This window comes from Solanum lycopersicum, chromosome 9 (assembly GCF_036512215.1).
Source record: "Solanum lycopersicum chromosome 9, SLM_r2.1".
Classification (NCBI taxonomy): Eukaryota; Viridiplantae; Streptophyta; class Magnoliopsida; order Solanales; family Solanaceae; genus Solanum; species Solanum lycopersicum.
In genome coordinates this window covers 2,246,452-2,266,097 of record NC_090808.1, presented here as the reverse complement: position 1 = coordinate 2,266,097, position 19,646 = coordinate 2,246,452, and the positions used below count along the sequence as shown (strand labels likewise).

The 19,646-nt window shown below is 34.5% G+C and overlaps 2 protein-coding genes across 5 annotated transcripts; one reads left to right on the top strand and one right to left on the bottom strand.

Annotated features, from left to right (window-relative positions):
• Positions 1-2,207: 2,207 nt before the first annotated feature.
• On the top strand, positions 2,208-17,892 carry LOC101259476 (uncharacterized). 4 transcript variants are annotated; one of them, XM_010327663.4, is made up of 17 exons: positions 2,208-2,351; positions 2,492-2,627; positions 4,009-4,054; positions 4,144-4,313; positions 4,448-4,565; positions 4,663-4,745; positions 7,036-7,095; positions 7,295-7,552; positions 8,550-8,646; positions 8,991-9,041; positions 9,169-9,249; positions 12,527-12,598; positions 14,022-14,084; positions 15,233-15,385; positions 17,185-17,242; positions 17,329-17,381; positions 17,466-17,892. In XM_010327663.4, the coding sequence occupies exons 2-17, from the start codon at positions 2,527-2,529 to the stop codon at positions 17,541-17,543; spliced, it is 1,542 nt and encodes a 513-aa protein (XP_010325965.1). In that variant the 5' UTR covers positions 2,208-2,351; positions 2,492-2,526; the 3' UTR covers positions 17,544-17,892. The 4 variants fall into 4 exon arrangements, with proteins under 4 accessions (XP_010325965.1, XP_004246616.1, XP_069145104.1 ...); XM_004246568.5 differs by having other exon boundaries at positions 2,223-2,351; positions 2,495-2,627; XM_069289003.1 differs by lacking the exon at positions 12,527-12,598 and having other exon boundaries at positions 2,223-2,351; positions 2,495-2,627.
• LOC104649078 (pentatricopeptide repeat-containing protein At2g29760, chloroplastic-like) lies at positions 17,825-19,645 on the bottom strand. The gene has a single exon (XM_010327662.3). It carries the CDS (start codon positions 19,643-19,645, stop codon positions 17,825-17,827), a length of 1,821 nt encoding a protein of 606 aa, XP_010325964.2.
• Position 19,646: the final 1 nt, after the last annotated feature.

The following is a 19,646-nucleotide window of genomic DNA, read 5'->3' as shown; positions in this document are numbered from 1 at the left end:
AATCTTAATAAGTACTATTAAAATCAATTTTTTGGTTATTTGTGCACAAAACATATAATACTGGCTACCACTTAAATGATTGCATCCAAATAGGCTACGCGATGAAGTTTTTACCAAATAGGCCCATTTAAGGTTATACTAGAATATTGCTATTACCACTCCATCAATAAGAAAGAAGGTTTAAGTACGATCATCAAATTAATCCCGCATGAAAATTATGAAAGAACACTCGATTACTGCTAACCTTAGTTTCTATCCTAATTCGCGATCCTTAAACCTTTTATGTCATGTCCTCGATAAACTTAAAATGTGTCTTGTCATATAGTGTCTAATTACTTTCTTTGATATTTTTTTCAGTATGCTTCTACTTCTCTTAATGTCGGTCTTGAACTGAATAAACCCAATAACTAAAAAGTCATACTCTATAATCCACAGTAGAATATAAGTTCTTCAAAAGTTACACATAACATAAGCCTAATCCAGAACAAAATACTGCTTGACGTGAATATGTCTTTAGTTATTCAAAAAAGACCTATTAAGATAACATCAAATATATGATTTGACTTTTACAACCTTCAATATTAGTAATTGAGTTTTTTACGTTAAATTTTATATCAGACTTTTCTGAACTCGTATATTTAAACTTACTTCTATGTTTACAACATTATAGATATTTAACATTTTTCATGACACAAAAAAATATAAGATCATAAGTATTTCGTAAAAATAATTGATATACACATAAATTGATCTGGTTGACCATCGGAATAAAATTAGGTAGATTAATTAGTAACACACTAATCTAAACCATTCACGTAGAACTATCTCTATGGTTGTTATAAAAGTCAAATAAAGTCATCCCATGTCTAATATTCATAGTCCAAAAAATTAATAGAAGAAGAGAAGAAAAAGAAAGCAAAAATAAATAAATAAATTATTCAATATCATATAATAAAATATCAAATTATAGTGGACTACTTAGAAATGTGATCATGATTGACCACATCACGTGGAAACATGGGAAGGAAATTTAAATTGAAAAATGATAACACTTAAACACTACCAAATAAAGATAGACACCTATTTTAATTTTGGAAAAAAAGTTTGAAATATATTTGAATTTTGATCGGAATTGCTATTAACGATATCAAATTTTGAAAAGTATTTTTTATCCATATACTATTTAATAGTGTATTTTAAAGGTATCTATATGCCTACGTGTACGTAAAAAATATTGCATAATTATAAATAATAACGTATTTACGTGGACACATATATACCTTTAAGATACACTATTAAATAGTTCGGAAGGGATAAAAGATCCTAAATAAAGTTTGCTATCGTAATAGAAATTTCGGCGAAAGTCGAAATATTTTTTAGACCCTTTTCCCTTTAAATTATTGATTCTTTTTATGTATCAAGAACAAAAAAACTCAATAATTTGGGCTCTAATTATATTTTATTTCGAAAGTTTTTAAAATTATAATAATTTTGATTTTTTTAAAACTCGCGGATACATTACTCACTCGTTTGATCCATAGCAAACGATACATAAGTTATGTATACGATATATATGGAATAATTGGAATTACGAACACATTATGAATTCAAAAACCTAAGCCGGTGACTTTCCTTAGCCATTCATTACTTTGAAATAATTGAAATCATGTATCAAAAATATCATTTGCACCAAATACATTGTATACAAATAAAGTTATAATGTATCTGATAGTAATAAAGTGATGTATCCAAGTGTTTATAGAGAAGGAGAAAAAGGGAGTTTCTTCAATTAATTCAAACGCGATAGAGATTTTCAGACATTCTGTCATCTTGAATTGTATAATTACATACGTTCCGTTATTTTAAATATCTAATTGGTCCAACTAAATTTTTATCTTCCTATACCAACATTAAAACCCTAATAATCACACGTGTCATGTAAACTTATATTTTACCTAATAAATATTTTTCCTTTTTTTCATTCTAGTAAATCATTCACTTCACTAAAAACATCGTACAAAATATTTCATTTGTATTTTATAAACAGAATTAGTTATACTTAAGCAAATTGCTCGAACACCAGGATTAGATGAAAAATATAATTATTCAATACGATACATTACGAAACTAATAACCAAATAAGCAAAATTCATTTTTGTCTTTGTTTTCTTTGTCTTTTTATTAGTAAAGAAACTTCTGATTCTTTTGGTTTACTTTTCCTTTAGAAAACATATATATATATATATATATATATATATATATATATATAGTCTGTGGAGCTTATTTTTTTATACTGAAAATAAATCTTCAATCTCCAAAATCTCATTTTTGTTTGAGCCATTCAAACCCAGGTAAAATTTCTACTAAACCCATAAGTTTTCTTGATCTAAAAGTTTATTTTTTTTGTCAATCTGAATCTGGGTTTTGATATTTGATTGAAATTTGGGGATTTTGATTTCTGGGTATTGTGTTTTTTGTGTTTTTTTTTCAGCAGAAGGGTTCAAAATTTGATTTTTAACAGTGTAGATGGAGATCGATAAAGCAATTAGGGAATGTGATGATCGAAGATTGAAGACTAAGTATAATAATGCCATTTACGTTATTAGAAGAGCACTGGCTCTTTATCCGTAAGTATCAAAATTTGATCTTTCTTTGTTGTTTACTGCACATTTTGTTATTAGAATTAGAGGTAGACCGAAGAAGTATTTAGGAATTGTAATTAGATAGGACATGACACAATTTTGACTTATTGAGGATATGAACTTAGATTAAGATTATAGGGTGTGGAGGTCACGGATTAGGGTAGAAGTGTAGTAGGTTGCAGTGTGTTGTCTTGATGTCCGTTAATATGTGCAGTATTGCTCCTGTATATTCTCTGTCCTCGTTAATGTTACTATTTGGTGATTTAATGTACCTCGACTATCGTGTTTTGTTGTAGTTATGAAATATTTTTCTTTGGACTGAGGGTCTATCAGGAACCACCTCTCTTCGTCTAAAGTAGGGTAAGGTCTGCGTATACTACCAAGACCCCACTTTGTGAGACTTCACGGGGTATGTTGTTGTACGTGAGTCAGTCTAACTGATTTAGCAGCATTATTATCAGATTGTGATGCTCATGAATATAGAAATAGGAAAGTTCGCGGCAAATGTAGATTCACTTTATCAATGTGAATTATTTTGCTCTGGATGGAAATATAGCGTATAATTCACTTTCAATTTGAAGTTCACAACATCGTGATATTAGAGCATATTATTTTAGTAGAACCTTATATTATGCTGTCTGTGCAATAAATGCCTACTCAAGGTAGGGGGTAAGGATTGCGGATACTCTACCCTCCCCATATCTCATCTGTGAGATTACACTAGGTTGTTGTTGTTGTTGAGCAATAAATGCATATAATCTCACTTTATTTCAAGTAATTGAATTATTAATTAGTTTTACTTCCTTTTTTAATAACTGCGGTGTCCGAGCTAGCTTGTGCACCTGGACTATTCCACTGTGGGCTTACTCCTACTAGTATAGTAACTTTGGTCTCCCATGGTCTTTTGTTCAGCTTCATTAACTGCAAGTCCACACTCTTAGATGAATAAGCTGTACACCCTCTATCCTCGTTGTATTAACCTAGCTGAAAATCCTCAGATATCAAGGGAAGAGATTTTGGATGAGTTATTATATTTAGATTTGGTAGAAACATGTGAACTGATTTCATGATTGAAAAAAGGTATATAGAAGTTTCACATGCAATTCAAATATATATATAATAGTGTTATTTAAGACTTGATTTTTGGATAATGGTATGTTGTCTCTTTGAGAGAGTGGTCCCCTTTTTTTCCCCTTCAAAAGATAGGCTAGAAAGTGGGTTAGCAAAACAGGAAGGAGGGACTTGCGTTTTAGGGAGAGGAGTTGATTTGAGAGCTATCACTATTACTCTTCCCTTTTTAGGTGAAGTTGGCCAAGCATTTTCCAGTTTTCTCTTTTTGATATTGTTTATGTCCTTCACGTAACAGCATACAAGAGGTTGCGTTAAGCTTTAATGGAGGGAAAGATTCTACTGTAAGTTCTTTATGTGTTTCTTGGCGTTGAAGGTTTAAATAGTTTGTTTTTAATCATATTGACCAAATATATGAATTTTCATAATTCAGGTTTTGCTTCACCTGCTGAGGGCAGGTTGTTTTCTACATCAAGCTGAAGAATTTAATTCAGGAGGAGATGCAGTTGATGGTGGAAAGACATTCCCAATAAGAACAATATATTTTGAGAGTCCATCTGCTTTCCCTGAAATCAACTCATTTACTTATGAAGCTGCATCCATGTATGTGAGAAAAACTAGTTTACTTTGACTCCTTCCCCAACAAAATTTCTTAGAGAAACTGGTATAATGGTGTCCTGGTAGATGATGTAATTTCCTTTATTAACAATTTGACCTGATCACCCCTTCTCTTGCAGTTATGACATACAAATGGATATAATTAGACTTGATTTTAAATCAGGTCTAGAGGCTCTGCTAAAAGCTAATCCAATCCGAGCTATTTTTCTTGGTGTCCGAATCGGAGATCCTACTGCAGTAAATATTTAGTTAATTATTCCAACTAGTCAGTGATCCTCTAATCTAGGCCAGTATGATTTGTGGCTAACCACTGCTTATGGAACGTACCTTTCAGGTAGGTCAAGAGCAATTCTCACCTAGCTCACCTGGGTGGCCACCTTTCATGAGGGTGAACCCAATTTTGGACTGGTCATACAGGTATGACGATGCCCTCATAAACACTCCATATACATGCAAGTAAAAGTTAGTAAAATTGATGGTTGATTAAGTTGTAAAATAAATTAAGCAAGAATGTTATTCTTAATTATTAGCATAGCAAACATTATAATGGCAATGGATATTCCATACTAGATGAAAGTAAATAATCTTTAACTTCACCATATGCATATAAAAGAGGAAATAGAAGAAAAAATTAGCTGTTTTCAATGTTACTCTTTTAGGCTTTAAAACATGAATCCAAGTAGGATATTAATTAAGCATATGTCAAAATTTTCATCCGAAAAGAGATAAAGACAAAAAAACTTTAAAGATTAATGTTAATAAATATACTGTAGATATTGACATTCAAGTGAACTCCATGGTTTTTTCATGGAAACACTGTTAGAAGTATATGTAGCCCTAGAATTGGAGGATTTGAAGAGAAAATACTAGATTTTAAGTCCATTGAATGTGGGATTGAGATTAAAGCTTATTTTTTCAAGGAGTATGTTATATATATATATATATATATATATATTTATATATACACACACACACACACACATACAAAACAGCATTATAAATCCAATGGAGTTAGCAAGTAAATGTTTAAAGTAAAAAATGACTTAACTTGAACTATTTTTGTCATTAGTTGGTTGACTCTAACTATAGGAGAACAATTCATGAACTTAAGTGTTAACTAAGTTGCTCGGGTTCTTCCCTTTTGGTGCCGCATCCATGTCGACACGACATGGGTGTGGATCCGTGTTCGATTTGGTCAACTAATTTTCGGTACTTTGACCAAAATTATTGGGGAAAATCTGGACAATTTTTATAATTTCTGTAATCAATACAAAAGCCAAGGTGAAATTGAAGAAAATGGAATACCTTTTAAATAGAAATTTCTATGTCACTCTTTCATTTAACCTCCTTCCAGGATTCTCCTCAAGTTCCCCACATAATATCTCATAATGTAGGTTTTATAGCTCTAATTTTTTTAGATATTTTAATTATTTTTAGCGTATTCCTACACCTGTATCCATACACAGATCCATATCCCGAATCTTAAAAATTAGATCACGAAGGATCTGACTTATAGATCTCCATCCGTTCGGACACCCACACCCGAGTCCGAGCAAGTTAGAGCGTTACGATATCGTTTTGAGGTAATTGATGCACAAAGGAACTGTTTTTCTTATGAAATGCGTGAAGACCTCAGAAGGGCAACATGCCAAGGAGATTAGGAAGGACAAAGAGGATTAGCTTATTTTATCAAGCATATTGCTTCTTATCTAAAAGGGAGCTGAGGGTGGTCATAGATGCTAAGTTGGTTAGCCTTAGCAATACTATAAAGATACTGGACCAGTGTACATAGCTTTTGGAAGGGGTAGTTCTTGGGTTGACTTTAATTTTGATGTAAGGCCTAGAAAATCAGGAGTATAAAACATTTATACTTCGTTGCAAATAATGGCTCGAACTAAAACAACTTAAACAAATTTTGTCTTGAATTTTCTTAAATGCTTTGATTGGCAATGACGTTGCCTCGATTGTTGGTCATGGCAAAGTGTGAATAAGTAATTTCCACTATATTTAATTGATTTAATATGTCAATGCAGGTACACTGTAGATTATAGCACTTTGCTGATCAAATAGTTCTATTGCATGTTCTTTCACTATCATTTTGAAGCATTAAATGTGATTTTGTTTGCAATTATCCTGGCACCAAGAAATAATAAAGAAAAAATTAATCTTGGGAACAACTCAAAAGGTTTGAAATTCACTATAATCCAGCTAAAGATAGGGATGGCCAGACTCTTAGAGCCTGTTTGGATGGACTTATAACTTTTGGCTTATAAGCATAAGCCATAATAAGTTAGAACTCCGAACTTCTGGCATTTGGCTTATTTTTGTTATATTTTAGCTTTAAAGGTAGTGCTTCAAAGCATTTCTTATCTTACCTCTACAAAGTGCTTAAAAGCTATTTTGGCTTATAAGTACCTAAAGATAAGTTGATCCAAATAGACACTTTTATCTCATTCTGAACAAACTATTTGTCATGTGGCTATCATTTTTTCTCAATACTCACCCTTGTTGAATTGGCTACATCACTTATTTCACCTTGTTCAGGGTTTTGTATGCCTTTCCAACGGAAAATGTTCATTTAGCATCTTTTTTTTATTTGATCTGCCATGCTTCTGTGCATTTTTAATGATCTTGATCATCCATTGTACTGGTTGTTTCTCCTTTTGGGTGAATTAATATGACTAACCTGCAAAATTTGTTACGACAGAGATGTATGGGCGTTCCTATTGGTATCCAAGGTTCGGTACTGCAGTCTTTATGATCAGGGGTAATTTTCTATTAGTGTTACTTCAAAATTTATCACTTGGATTCATTATCCCGCATTACACAAAAAAGATGACATTAATGGGATTTATATATTGTTGCTTTAATTTGTGCTACTTAATACTCATAAATTGGACTTTTGAACTCCAATTCTGGAGGCAGCCTCATTGATTTGAGATCTGTTTGTATCATTGCTCTGGTAGGTATACCTCAATCGGGAGCATTCATGATACTGTTCCTAATGCACTTTTGTGCACGAGGAACTCCGACAGTAGTGAAGAGAAGTTTAAGCCTGCCTATTTACTCGCTGATGGAAGATTGGAAAGAGCTGGAAGAGCAAAGAAGAACTCTTCTGCGGCTTCCGGGAAATCATCTTCTATTAGCAATGGACTGAAAATGGACAATTTGAATTCTGGTAGCATGCTTTCTGCCTCGGTTATTACTGTGGGGGATGAAATTTTGTAAGTTATTGTTGCTTGACATTTGTATTTGATGATTCTTGTATCATGCTGACATGCTCTTTTCTAAGTGTCTCTTTCTAGTTATATGTAACTTTTGTTGGATTTATGCTATTTTATCGTTTATATGCTCTTCTAGGCTGTGTTCCATCTTTTAAATTTTCAATTGATCTATCATGATTACATATTCTATTTGCTGGTTCTTTGTGATCAGAATTGTTGAACTTGAGGGTGTTTATTACAAAAGTGAATTGTTGAACCTGAATGTACGATAGTTGTTCTTAAAACAAGATTCAAATTCCTGAATAACAATTCCCTTATCAAAAAAAGAAAACACAGTGGATCTCTTAACGAACTAAATTTCATGCTAGCAAATCAAATTCTACAAGCACATAATTCTTCTTCACCCAGCTATCTGAGCTGATATTTGAACAAATTATCCTCTACAACAGACTACAAAGGAAATTACCCCTCTAAATTGAACCCCTCAGTCCTCAGTCTATAATCCAGAAGGAATACAGCAATCTTATTGTGAAGTGTAAAGGACATGGCATCTCATATTACAAAAAATCATTTTAAATTTTCTAGTCATTTTATGGTTAAGTGGATATGATTTGCCTATAGGCATTAGTCAAGACAGTGACTTGAGGAGCAGAGCTTGGTCTTGGGTTCTACTTGATGTGTGTCATTAACAGTTTTTGACATACTTTTTTGGCAACCAGATGGCCATAAGGAGACTGTCAAATTTTTGTGCATATGTCCAAGCAGATGTTTCTTTGATTAGTAAACTATGTCAATAGAAAAAGTTTACTATGCGCTTACATGTAATGCAAAATATAGTCTTTATTTTTAGTTTGCTCTATGTTAAACTCTCCCATTTGAAGAGAGAGCTAAGATTGGAGTCAAGTGAATGTATATTGACCTGAACCAAAAATCTTATTTTGTTGCTTTCTGCATCTGCTTGCTTATCATATATCTTTCTCATGGTTCCATAGCTCAGGTTTGGCACTGTAGAGGACAAGTTGGGTTCTGTGTTGTGTAAAAAGCTCCATTCTATTGGTTGGGCAGTATCGCGAGTTACTGTCACTCAAAGTGATGTAAGTAATATGTATTTGGAAGCTTTTGTAATGTCTGCTTGAATTGCGTGAACAGTTGAAGAAAGAGTCCAAAGCTAGAAATAAAAATCTCAAAGTATCTCTTATAAGTTGCTAAGGAGAAATCGATAGCCTAATAAAATATCTCCCTTGTAATTGGAAAAGACTCAGTGGACCATTCCATAGCCAACTTTTAGCTAGAACAGTTCATTGTAATTGCTCTCTTGAAGCATCATCTTTTTCCTTTATTTCCCACCTCTGATAGTTCAACATTTGAGCAGCCTTGAACATCTGTAATTTAAATGTTATTTTAGTTCTCATTGGTTATCTCATCCTCTCAATTTCAGATAGATTCTGTAGCCGAGGAAGTAGAGAGACGGAAGTCCATAGATGATATGGTAAGCATTTGTCAATAGGATTATATTGCGGGCCAGTCTGCAAATAATTTTGTATGTCTGTACTCGTTGGTGAGAAAACATTGCCAGCTTCTTTAAGCATAAGGTTTTTCAAATTATTGTCCTACAGGTATTTATATGTGGTGGCATCGGACCACTGCATTCAGATGTTACTGTAGCAGGAGTAGCAAAAGCTTTTGGTGTTCGAATGGTACGTGATAGAGATTTACTCAGCTCTTCTCTTTGCGAGCTTTTGATTCCATGACTTGGCCTGAACAGTAGCTTCTGAATAATTCAGCTACATAACATAGAAATTGATTCCCATGTCCGTCTGACATGGCATATGTTGCAAACTTGATGGCCAAGTGTGCGATATTTCAAAAAAAAAACTTCCTTCATTAGCTTCTGTTGTGTGCCAGAGAGGAATATTTGAAGGTGAAGGTCAAATGAAGGAACAAGTCTTATAAGTTTAGAAGAAAATAATAACAGAAAGATGATTAAACATCTAATTTTAGATTACCATGGTAAAGTCACCTAGATATTTTATTGGTAAATGCATTTGATGCATAGATGTCTATGATTTTGTGTTTTTAACTTGTTATAGCTGCGTATGTGATTTTTTATTGTAGTTTTAATTATGTAAATGTCAAGCCTCAAAACCTGGTGTAGACTGGCACTTGGTGCCTCAACTTTAATACCATAACTTGATCAAACGAACCAACTGAACCTGAACATACATAACTACGCATATATGCATTTGTTATGCATATGGAAGCTGTTAATACAAAATATCAAGTCAGTAGGCCTCATAGGGCAATACTGGAGACTTAACTCAAAATACATGAACATGACTTGTACATAACGTGCAAGACCCCTTAAATCCGAAGCTTGAAAATTGCACCAAAACAAGAGCGTGGGGACCACATGAGGATATTAAAGTCAGTAGTAATTAAATGGACCAGGACAAGTGTGGAAGTATTTTGGGCAAAAGGATGAAGGCCCAAATGATTCTAGTCCTTAGAGTACTGCATCAATGACAAGAAATAATGTTTCCGCGTGCCAAGAGAGGCTACAGACTAGTACCATATCGTATGGTCATGATAAGAAGTATAGTAAGCGTGTTGGAAGTGATTTAAGGTCTGAAGAGAGCTCTAGTACAACGTCGAGTTGGAAGCTACTCTACGGACAATTATTTCATATAAGCTCCCACCAAATCTGACTTCAAACAATGACATCTCTTAGATTATCAAGTGTTATGCGGTTAATTACTTGTCAAATTATAGGTCTTTGAGTCTAGGTTCCAACACGCTAAATCGTTCACCAATCCAAAATTTGTACACAGTTTTGAATATTTTACTAAAAGGTGTTTGTTAAAGCACAAATTGTGTATTGCATAGTGCAAAGCACAATGAAGCAATTGAGTCCGTATATGTCACATGGGTTAGAACCATGTGATGTAAACATGGGGCAACTAATACATAAAGGATTCACATTAGGCAAAGAGACAAATGAAAAGCGAAAGTAAGTCTACCTAGGCAAAGGATTTTTAATACCCAAATTTTTTGAGCTCATTTTCTCATCTCTTGTTTCAACCCAAAGCTCCATAGATTCTATTCTCACTCTCCTCTCCTCCATCTTCTATACAAGTGATTCCTAAGATCAACCATGCTTATTCCTTTGTCGATTACGTGATCCTAATGTCGATTTCTCATCAGATTATAATGAGTCGAAGGATTTTGATGAAAATTCAAGTAAAGAGTTTCTAAGGTTTGATAAAAAAAGGTAAGGATCTTCTTCTAGCCATATGTATGGATTCACGCAAGTAAATTTAGTATGTTCTATGGTTAGGACTCAGGATGGTGATCGGAAGCGCTATGCATTGAGGAAAATTGTGTATTTAGGGGCTGTTTTGGTAGTTGTGGTGATTGGGAAGGTGTTGGTTGGTGCCGTAAGAGATTTGTGTGACGTTGTGATCTAGGAGAAAGGATGGGTGTGGAGAAACACCATTGTTAAAGAACCTTGGAGCTCCATCAAGTGTTCAAAAAATTGCCTAAATGGCATGAACGATGTTTGGTCGCTAACATGGGTCCCTATTATCACTACTAATGTAGATTAAAGTTGTAAAGAGGTATATTGATTGTTTTAGTACCTAAGGATTAAAATCAAGTTATGTAAGGCTAAACCCTCTCGTTATTCCCCTATGGCATGACTTCCTAGTCGAGGTTTCCGTATGTGAGTCTATGAACTTCGTTGATCATGTGTCGTTAAGGAATTCCATGATTATATTTTTTTTTGTTGCTGCCCCATTGCTATATGTTCATCATATCTCCTCACCGAGTTTGTAATTCCTCTATTTGAGATGTGTAGCATCATAAATGTCAAAAATGAGACATTATGTCATGGCCTCTTGGTCAATGTTTCCTCTTAAATACTTTGATTCGCTATAATCCGATGAGAACCAGAATCACGTTATAAGAATACTATGGTTGATCTTAGGAATCATTTACCTCAAAGCTAAAGGACAGGAGAGTGAGAATTGGAGCTATGTAGCTCTGGTTCGAATGAGAGCAATGAGAATTTGCGCTCAAAAAATTCTAATTTGGGGTATTAAAAATCCTTTGCCTAGGTGGACCCCCCTTTTCCTTTTCATTAGTTTCCTTGATCTTAGCCGAGAAGGTCAAGAAAAGTGTTATCGCCTTTGCTGCCTATGTTTACATCACATAGTTTCTAATCCATGTGGCATTTTATATTAATACACACTCAGCTGCTTTATGGTTGTACTTTGCGCTACACAAATTTATACTTCATTAGACACCTTTCAGTAAAATATTCAAAACTGTGTACAAATTTTGGATTGACGAACAGTTCGATGTGTTGGAAACTAGCTCGAAGATTCTTGATTTCTTAGTAATTCACCACATAACATGGGAGATATTCTTGTTTGAAGTTGGACCATGGGCGAGCTCATTTGAAATTTTAGTGTGTGATATAGCTTCCAACTCGTCTTTGTGACGGGGCTATCCTTAGCCCTTAATCACTCTAGTACACCTCCTATACTTATCATCACATCAATGCTATTGTACGTACTAGTTCATAGCTTGGCACACAATGTTATTTCTAATCGCCGTTGTCACATTTTAAAGTTCTAAATCATTTTGGGCGTTCATCCTTTTGCCCGATGTACTTTCCACACTCATCCTAGTCCATTAAATTATTTTTTGACTTTAAAATCCTCAGGTGGTCCCCACACTTCCAATCTCGGTTCTGTCAAGGTTTGAATAATCAGGTTTTTACAGTAAACACAACTATAATCTGTTAAAATACTCTAAATTTCACAACTGTCTAAAATTTTTAATCCTTGTATATTCTGCATGTTTAACAGATACAAAAGTTTCTGCAGCTTCTGATATGTATGAAGTATTTTTCAGACATGTTATTAGATATTCCATTTTTCATTGGTTTTTTGGTGTCAAATCTTTTTTTTAAAGGCTCCTGATGAAGAATTTGAAGAACATCTGAGGCACCTCATAGGAGAAAAATGCTCTGGTGACAAGAACGAGGTTGGAGCCTTTCCTTAAAGTAATAAATATTGTTGACAAGAATGACATAGCATCGTCATACCTGTACTAATAGAGTGAGCTTGGTGCTTCAGTCGTACCTTCTGATGCACTGGTATTAAGAAATTTCTCCTTACATTCTGTTAGGAATTGATTGTTGGAACTTCATTATTTTGGCTAAGGAACAAATAGTCGTTGTATCTAAGGAAGAAATAAAAAGAAATATATTGTTGGAACTTCATTACTTTGGTTAAAACTTTTCTTATTTGGCTTAAAATGATGAAATTCTAGCCAAGCTTTTACAAATTTTGCCGAAGAAGTACACAGTTGGAACAATAATCATTACAACATCTAAAGAAGAACTTAAAAAGGAAAAACACAGTTAGATTTCCCTTAGTTTGTCTAGAACTTTTGTTGTTCGACTATACATAATGAAGGTTCAGCCATTTCTTTTGCAGATTTGGCAACAAGACACAGTTGAAACTTGAAATAAATAGCCATTGCACTAAAGAAGAAACAAAAAAAATATTACATTTTGGGGTAAAATCTGCAATGTATATTAAAAAAGAAGAAATACACAATTAGAACAAATAAACTTTTGTATAAGATCACGTGGCAAGTAATGTTTGGAAAACACCCTACCTGGAATGTTATTTTTTGCTTTTTCGTTACTCATGTCTAAAAGAGGTTATAGCCATACTCTTTGCAATGTCAACTGCTGGGTGGGGATGAGGATTGAAGGTATTAAATTGCCAAGGCCAGGAATAATTTAATATTAACATTATTGATAGTTTTAGTGTGCACAAGTAAATGGATGCAAGTTTAGGGGATCCCAAGGTTAATGAAAGAGCTCCGTGATAGGCTGGTGAGTCCAGTTTACATGATCAGAATTTTATTTTGTTCTCTGGGACTTGGAATTGCATTTCTGTATCTTGATTGGTAGATTACCTGAATAATGTTAAGGCTTTTCGATATAGTTCTCATACAGGTATATTAGACATCTGAGGCACCTGATAACCTGAAATTATGGTTTAATATCTGGTACAAAGTGGAGATGAAATGTTTGGAGATATCACTTTTCTAAGTACTACAGGATGAAGCAGTATTTTCAGATGCATTTAATGTGATGATAGCTTGCACCTGCTAAATCCCGACTCCAAAACTTTCAAGTCCTGATATTTTTCTCCAAGGCTCTTCTGGAATTCTTGCTAAGCCAAAGATTGTTTCAATATTGTAGTTTGAAATTATGCACCATCTTGTGGCCCATGAACTGACTGTTAGGATACAAATGAAATAAGTGCAAGGAAGATAAATACTTGTTTATAAGTTTCTTGTCATTGGATGTATGATTATATTTGTGAAAATTTTTAGCTACACTACCAGAGTACCAGTCAAAGTTAAACTGTTGTTTCTTTTCCTATTCCAGATGGCTCTATTGCCTGAGGGTATTACAGAATTGTTGCATCATGAACACCTTCCTGTGCCTTTGGTATGTTATCGCTTTTCTGAAATTTTATAGTTATATTTTAAGTTCTTTCTCAACGATGCTTTCTTTATCTCAGAGAATTATAATCCTATCCAACTTATGCAGTGAATCAATTCTAATTTGTACTTACTGGAAATTATCCGACAAAAGAGGTCCAAACCGGCTGAAAGTATCAAGCTATAAGATGATTTTTTCTTCTATAAAAAGAGGATTAGTGTTACAGCAGAGCTGTCTAATTGGGTTGACATGGCTGAATTATTTTATTGGTGAAATCGTCTAGGTCTTTGTTTTACAAGTCGAAACATATTAGATGCTTGTTTACTTTTTCCCTCATAACAAAAGAACTATGTTTGAAGTGAAGGAATTCATGTAAATGTTGCAAAGAAAAAACACAGTATTGGATTCATACAAAAGCGATATGAATCCATTACTTAGCCGTGTTTTATTTACCTTAGCTCTGGCATTTGTCAGTAATATTTAGAGATTTATGTTAGTGTAAGAATAAGTGTGACATTAAGAGAACCTTTAGTTTTAGAGAATACCTAATTCATCTTAAAAGTCAAATTGTTGTGTATTTGAATGAAAAAAAGGCTCAAATAGAGCCAAATAGATGTGGATGATTCACATAGACGAAGGCTCAAATAGAGCAGAATGGATGTAGGTGATTCATATAAACTATTTTGGAATTGAGGTATAGTTTTGTTATGTTGCAACCTTTCCATTCTAGATATTTCTAGTGATGCTGCTTGATTGTAATTTTCTCTTCCTAAGCTACTTATTTTCCTTTGAAGTTGTTAGAAACTAGATGGATTTTATTAAAGAAAAAGAAAATAAGAAACCCTAATGATTTAAGAAGTGGAGAAATTGGATCACTGGTTGACAGGTAAATGAATGTTCTTATAGCACTTATAGTTTTGTTGGCTTATTCAAAGTTGTCAATGTGGTTAACAAGTACGAAAAAGCTGATCACTGATGGTGAACCTACCTTGTCTTTGCCTTGATTTCCTCCTCCTTTCTTCTTTTCTCTCTTTAATCTTTTAATTTCATGGGGCTGTTTTATATTTTGTTATATTCCTGCTGATGCCTCTTTACCTGTTGTTTAAGATACTTGTGAAGTAGAAAGTTTCTGACCATGTGCATTACCTTTGTAGATCAAGTGCCATAATGTGATAATTCTCACTGCTACGAATGCTGTAGAGCTGGATCGGCAATGGGATTGTCTGATTGAATTGGCAAAATCTAATGGCATCCTGGAACTGATGGATCCATTTGCATCAAAATGCTTTGCAACAACTCTTTCTGATGTGAGTTCTCAGGAACCCTTTCTTAGATTCTCTTTTTGCTTTTTTTTTTCCTTCCCTTACCGATGTGTGGTATTGTGAACTACAAGAGTCATTTCCTTTGATATACCATTAGTATTCTTGAATCCTTTTCAGCATGCGCTTATAAGTGCCTTCCCAGTTTCGTTTCTTCCACAGTATTCTTGTTAGGCGAAGATGTATGATGGCATCCCAGAGTGATCCAGAAACTTCTAGCCCTTCTTATGGGGACTCTTCTCGTTTTTTTGGAAAATGATGGTTTTTAATGTTTCCTGAAAACTGAGAAGTTAATAATTATTCTCGACAAATTTTAGATTTATCTCTGAGGTCCTAATTCTGAAAAGCTAATTTAAGTTTTCATGAAGAATGTACAAATATCTAGTTATCTGTTACTTTTGATAAAGTAATAAATTTTATAAATTTTTGGTCAAGAAACATGACCATGTACAAGCAGTATAGCAAGAACAAAAAACCTTCAAAAGAGATGATTTTCTACGAATGACATTGGATCTTCTATACACAATGGGACGTTATGGTGCACTAAAAAGAAATTAGAGATAAAACTACTTAACTATTGTTACCATTTTCAAGAAAAAAAACTTGCTCCTCAACCGAACAAAATTCCTCTCTACGCCTCCAAAGTGTTCCTATTTCTTCGACACAAGCTTCCATGCTCTTCGTTTTCTCCTTCTTCCATAATTCCAGCTGAACATTACCAGTCTCACAGTGCTTAGCATCGGTGAAAACATACCAAATCATCCAGTATTTCCGACCCTGTCTTAATGCTGTTGGACAATGAATGAGGAGGTGGTCCGTAGTTGAAATCTTTGCCCGAACCCATGTACTTAAACACCAATTAACATTTCCAACTTTCCCGTCCTGAGATTCTTAGCTGTCGAAATCATGCGTCTTGCTGCTAACTAAGTGTAGAAACATTCCTTTCTTGTAACCTTCGGAATATAAATCTATCAATATGGAAAGGCTACTTCGCCCCAACCTCACCTCCATACATCGTGGCTATCCTTCATTTACTTTGTTTGTGGAGTAAATTAATGAGACTTAGGAAACCTAGCACCTCCCAATATTGTAAGTTCCTTTTGAATCTCCAATCCCAAAATGCTTCTCTATCTTGTAAAGCAAGAAGTGAAGAAAGATTATTAATAAATCAGGTAAATAATCTTCAGTTCCTCACACAGTTGTATTCATTTAGTATTCTCATGCTAAATGAACTAAAGGAATTAGAAGTGACTTCTCACATCAGAAAAAGGCACCACATTGCAGTGAACTTCAGATCCTTCTCCCACATACTTTTAATGTGTGCATACAAGGATAACCTTTTTACCTCTCACATGAACCTGGATAATATCCTCTGATTTAAGATATTTCAAAAGGTTTATTTTGAAAGTTTCATAAGAACTCTCGACAACCAGGGCAGGACAAGAGCTGCAGAAATACTGAGAAAAGTTGTGGAGCTGCAAAATTGTTAGTGTCCAGGACCTGGATGACCTAATGATACATAGATATAAGAGGAATATTTTGTGTTGGGCACCAATATGATACCATCTGTCACATGTACCTATGTAGAACTAATATACCAGAATAGTTGGGCGCAGTTCATTTATTTCGTTGTTTCCTTTTCTTCATTTTGATTGAGTCATTATGATTAATCACTGTATTGGGTTTTTTCTTTTCTCTTCCTCACTTCTTTTAGTTTTAAGTTTCACTTATACTATAGTGTCAATAAAAATGGTTATTAACACTTTTCGTACTTTGACCTATTGCAGGTCGAAGTTGCTCAACCTCTGTCAAAGCTTTGTGCTCAGTTTCCTGATCTTTACATTGGTAAATTAATTGTTTTCCGTGCTGCCCATCCAACCTTATCTCTCCTTCCTGTTATAACAACGTTTCCTGTTTTCTTGGATATGAAGGAGGTTATCGCGAATCAAGAGAAGGCCCTCTTATAATTACATTTGAAGGAAAGGTAAACAACCTCTTGCCGAAGATGTCACATGGTTTTGAAGCATGTTCTTTTATCAAGTTGAATGAATTTGTTGTGTTGCTGTAGGATCTATCAAGAATAGAAGCTGCTTCTCAGTCATTATGCCAAAAATTTCACCCTGGTTCATTCTCCAAAATCGAATGACCATCCTAGTTGCCGCTGGTTGTTGTTCTTGGATTGCATATCCAAGTTATATGAGCCAAAATGGCCTTTGGACTTGCAAATGCCAAAAAGGATATTAAAGGTACACAATGAAGGAGAACGATGCTCGAGAAGAAAACGATCAAAGAAAATGGAGTAGCTTGCAACTCTTGATACAAATATTTACTGTTTCATACAGTTTTAAGACACAATTACTTGAAGCTTATATGCACCTCTGGGATCAAACAGCCTTTCTGTTATCATCTGCAATTTACTTGGTTACATTATGTTACTATGAATTGGTGCATTTCACCTTTCATTTCAACCAAACTGAATCCTGGTGTTTTGTGTATACCTTCAGTTTTCATCTTCTTCCTTACTTTTTCAGCATCAAACCATCTGTTTTCTGCAGCATAAATGTTGGAGAGAAGAATGTAACGCCCCGACTGATACGGGTCCATTTGAGTCACAATCTTGGCTATCCTTTCACCCATTTGAACCTCACCATGCATCCTACAGGCCCCTAGTAAGGCACCCCAGATACCAGCATCAGCCTTTTCAGGCATATCTTGAATAAACATCTCTGCTTCTTCAACCAAACCCGCTCGGCCGAGAAGATCAACCATACAACCATAATGCTCAGATCTTGGTGTAATGCCATGTACTTTACTCATAGCATTGAACAACCATTTGCCTTCTTTAACTAAACCAGCATAGCTACAAGCACATAAAACACCTAAATATGTTATCTCATTAGGATCTGTTCCTTCATCACACATTTGATGGAACAACACAAGAGCTTCATTTGCAAGACCATTCATCGCTAGTCCAACGATCATGTTAGTCCAAGCCAACACTGATTTTCTTCTTCGTATCGTGTAAAATACTGTAAGAGCTTTCTCAGGATCGCCACACTTGCTGTACATATCCAGTAAAGCTACCTCGACTTCTTCCTCCTTTACGTTCTGTTTCTCCATGAACGAGTGGATAGCTTCACCGATATGCAGTACACCTGCATATCCACAAACTGAAAACAACCCAACCAACGTTATACGATCAGGTCTCAATCCAAACCCCAGCATTTCTCTTAACAACTCTAAGGACTTCATATACATCTTGTTCTGAGTATAACCAAGAATCATAGTGTTCCATGAGACTAAATCTCGATCTGGCATTGCTCGAAACATAGTCTCTGCTGAACTCATATCACCTGCCTCAGAATACCCACTGAGCATGACATTCCAAGCAGTAGTATCCTTAGGCATTAGATTGAAAACAACCACAGCTCTTTGTAGTTCACCCTTTTGTATGAAACCATCAAGAAGTGAAGTCCATGAGAAAACCGTCTTCATCTTCATCATATCGAACAACTTCTCAGCTGACTCCATATCTCCAAACTTAGAATACATATCAATCAACCCATTACCAAGATTCTCACTCATATGTATCCCTCTCTTCATAACATACAAATGTATCAACTTACCTAAACCAAAATCTCCCATTTTCAAAGAAAACGAAACAAGTACGAGAAGTGTAACCGCGTTAGGCTCAACCCCGTTCAAACACATCTGGTTAACAGCATCCAAAACCTCATCAAAACAACCATTTTTAACAAAGTTATCAATAACCACATTCCATGAAACTACATCTGGTTCAGGCATTTCATCAAACAGATACATGATCTCGACAAAAAACCCAAACTTTGCATACATATGTAAAAGTGAATTTGCTATATGAAGGTCCAAAACATGCCCAAATTTTATCACAGAACAATGCAATGCTTCACCAAGAATGTAATTTTGAGTCCTACACAATGCTTTAATCACAAAAGGGTACGTATAATGATTAGGGAAAAAACCATTTTGCAACATTTTGATGTAAAAACTCATTACTTCACTCAGATTAGAGCTAGAACCATAACCTCTTATCATAGTATTGAACATGAAAGTATTGGGTGAGTCAATTTGGTTAAAAACCAAGTGGGCATATGCTAAATCTCCAGTAGGAGAAAGTGCTGTAAAATAAAGAATAGCACTCAGGGAAAGGGTGTCATTTGAAAAGCCATTTGTGATGAAATGGCCATGAAATTTCTTGAGATTTTTCATA

Coding starts and splice junctions, on each gene's coding strand:
- LOC104649078 (XM_010327662.3), bottom strand. CDS start 19,645: ATGAAAAATCTCAAGAAATTTCATGGCCATTTCATCACAAATGGCTTT.
- LOC101259476 (XM_010327663.4), top strand. CDS start 2,527: ATGGAGATCGATAAAGCAATTAGGGAATGTGATGATCGAAGATTGAAG. Junction 4,314..4,447: donor ACTTATGAAGCTGCATCCAT/GTATGTGAGAAA, acceptor CTTCTCTTGCAG/TTATGACATACAAATGGATA. Junction 4,566..4,662: donor GAATCGGAGATCCTACTGCA/GTAAATATTTAG, acceptor CGTACCTTTCAG/GTAGGTCAAGAGCAATTCTC.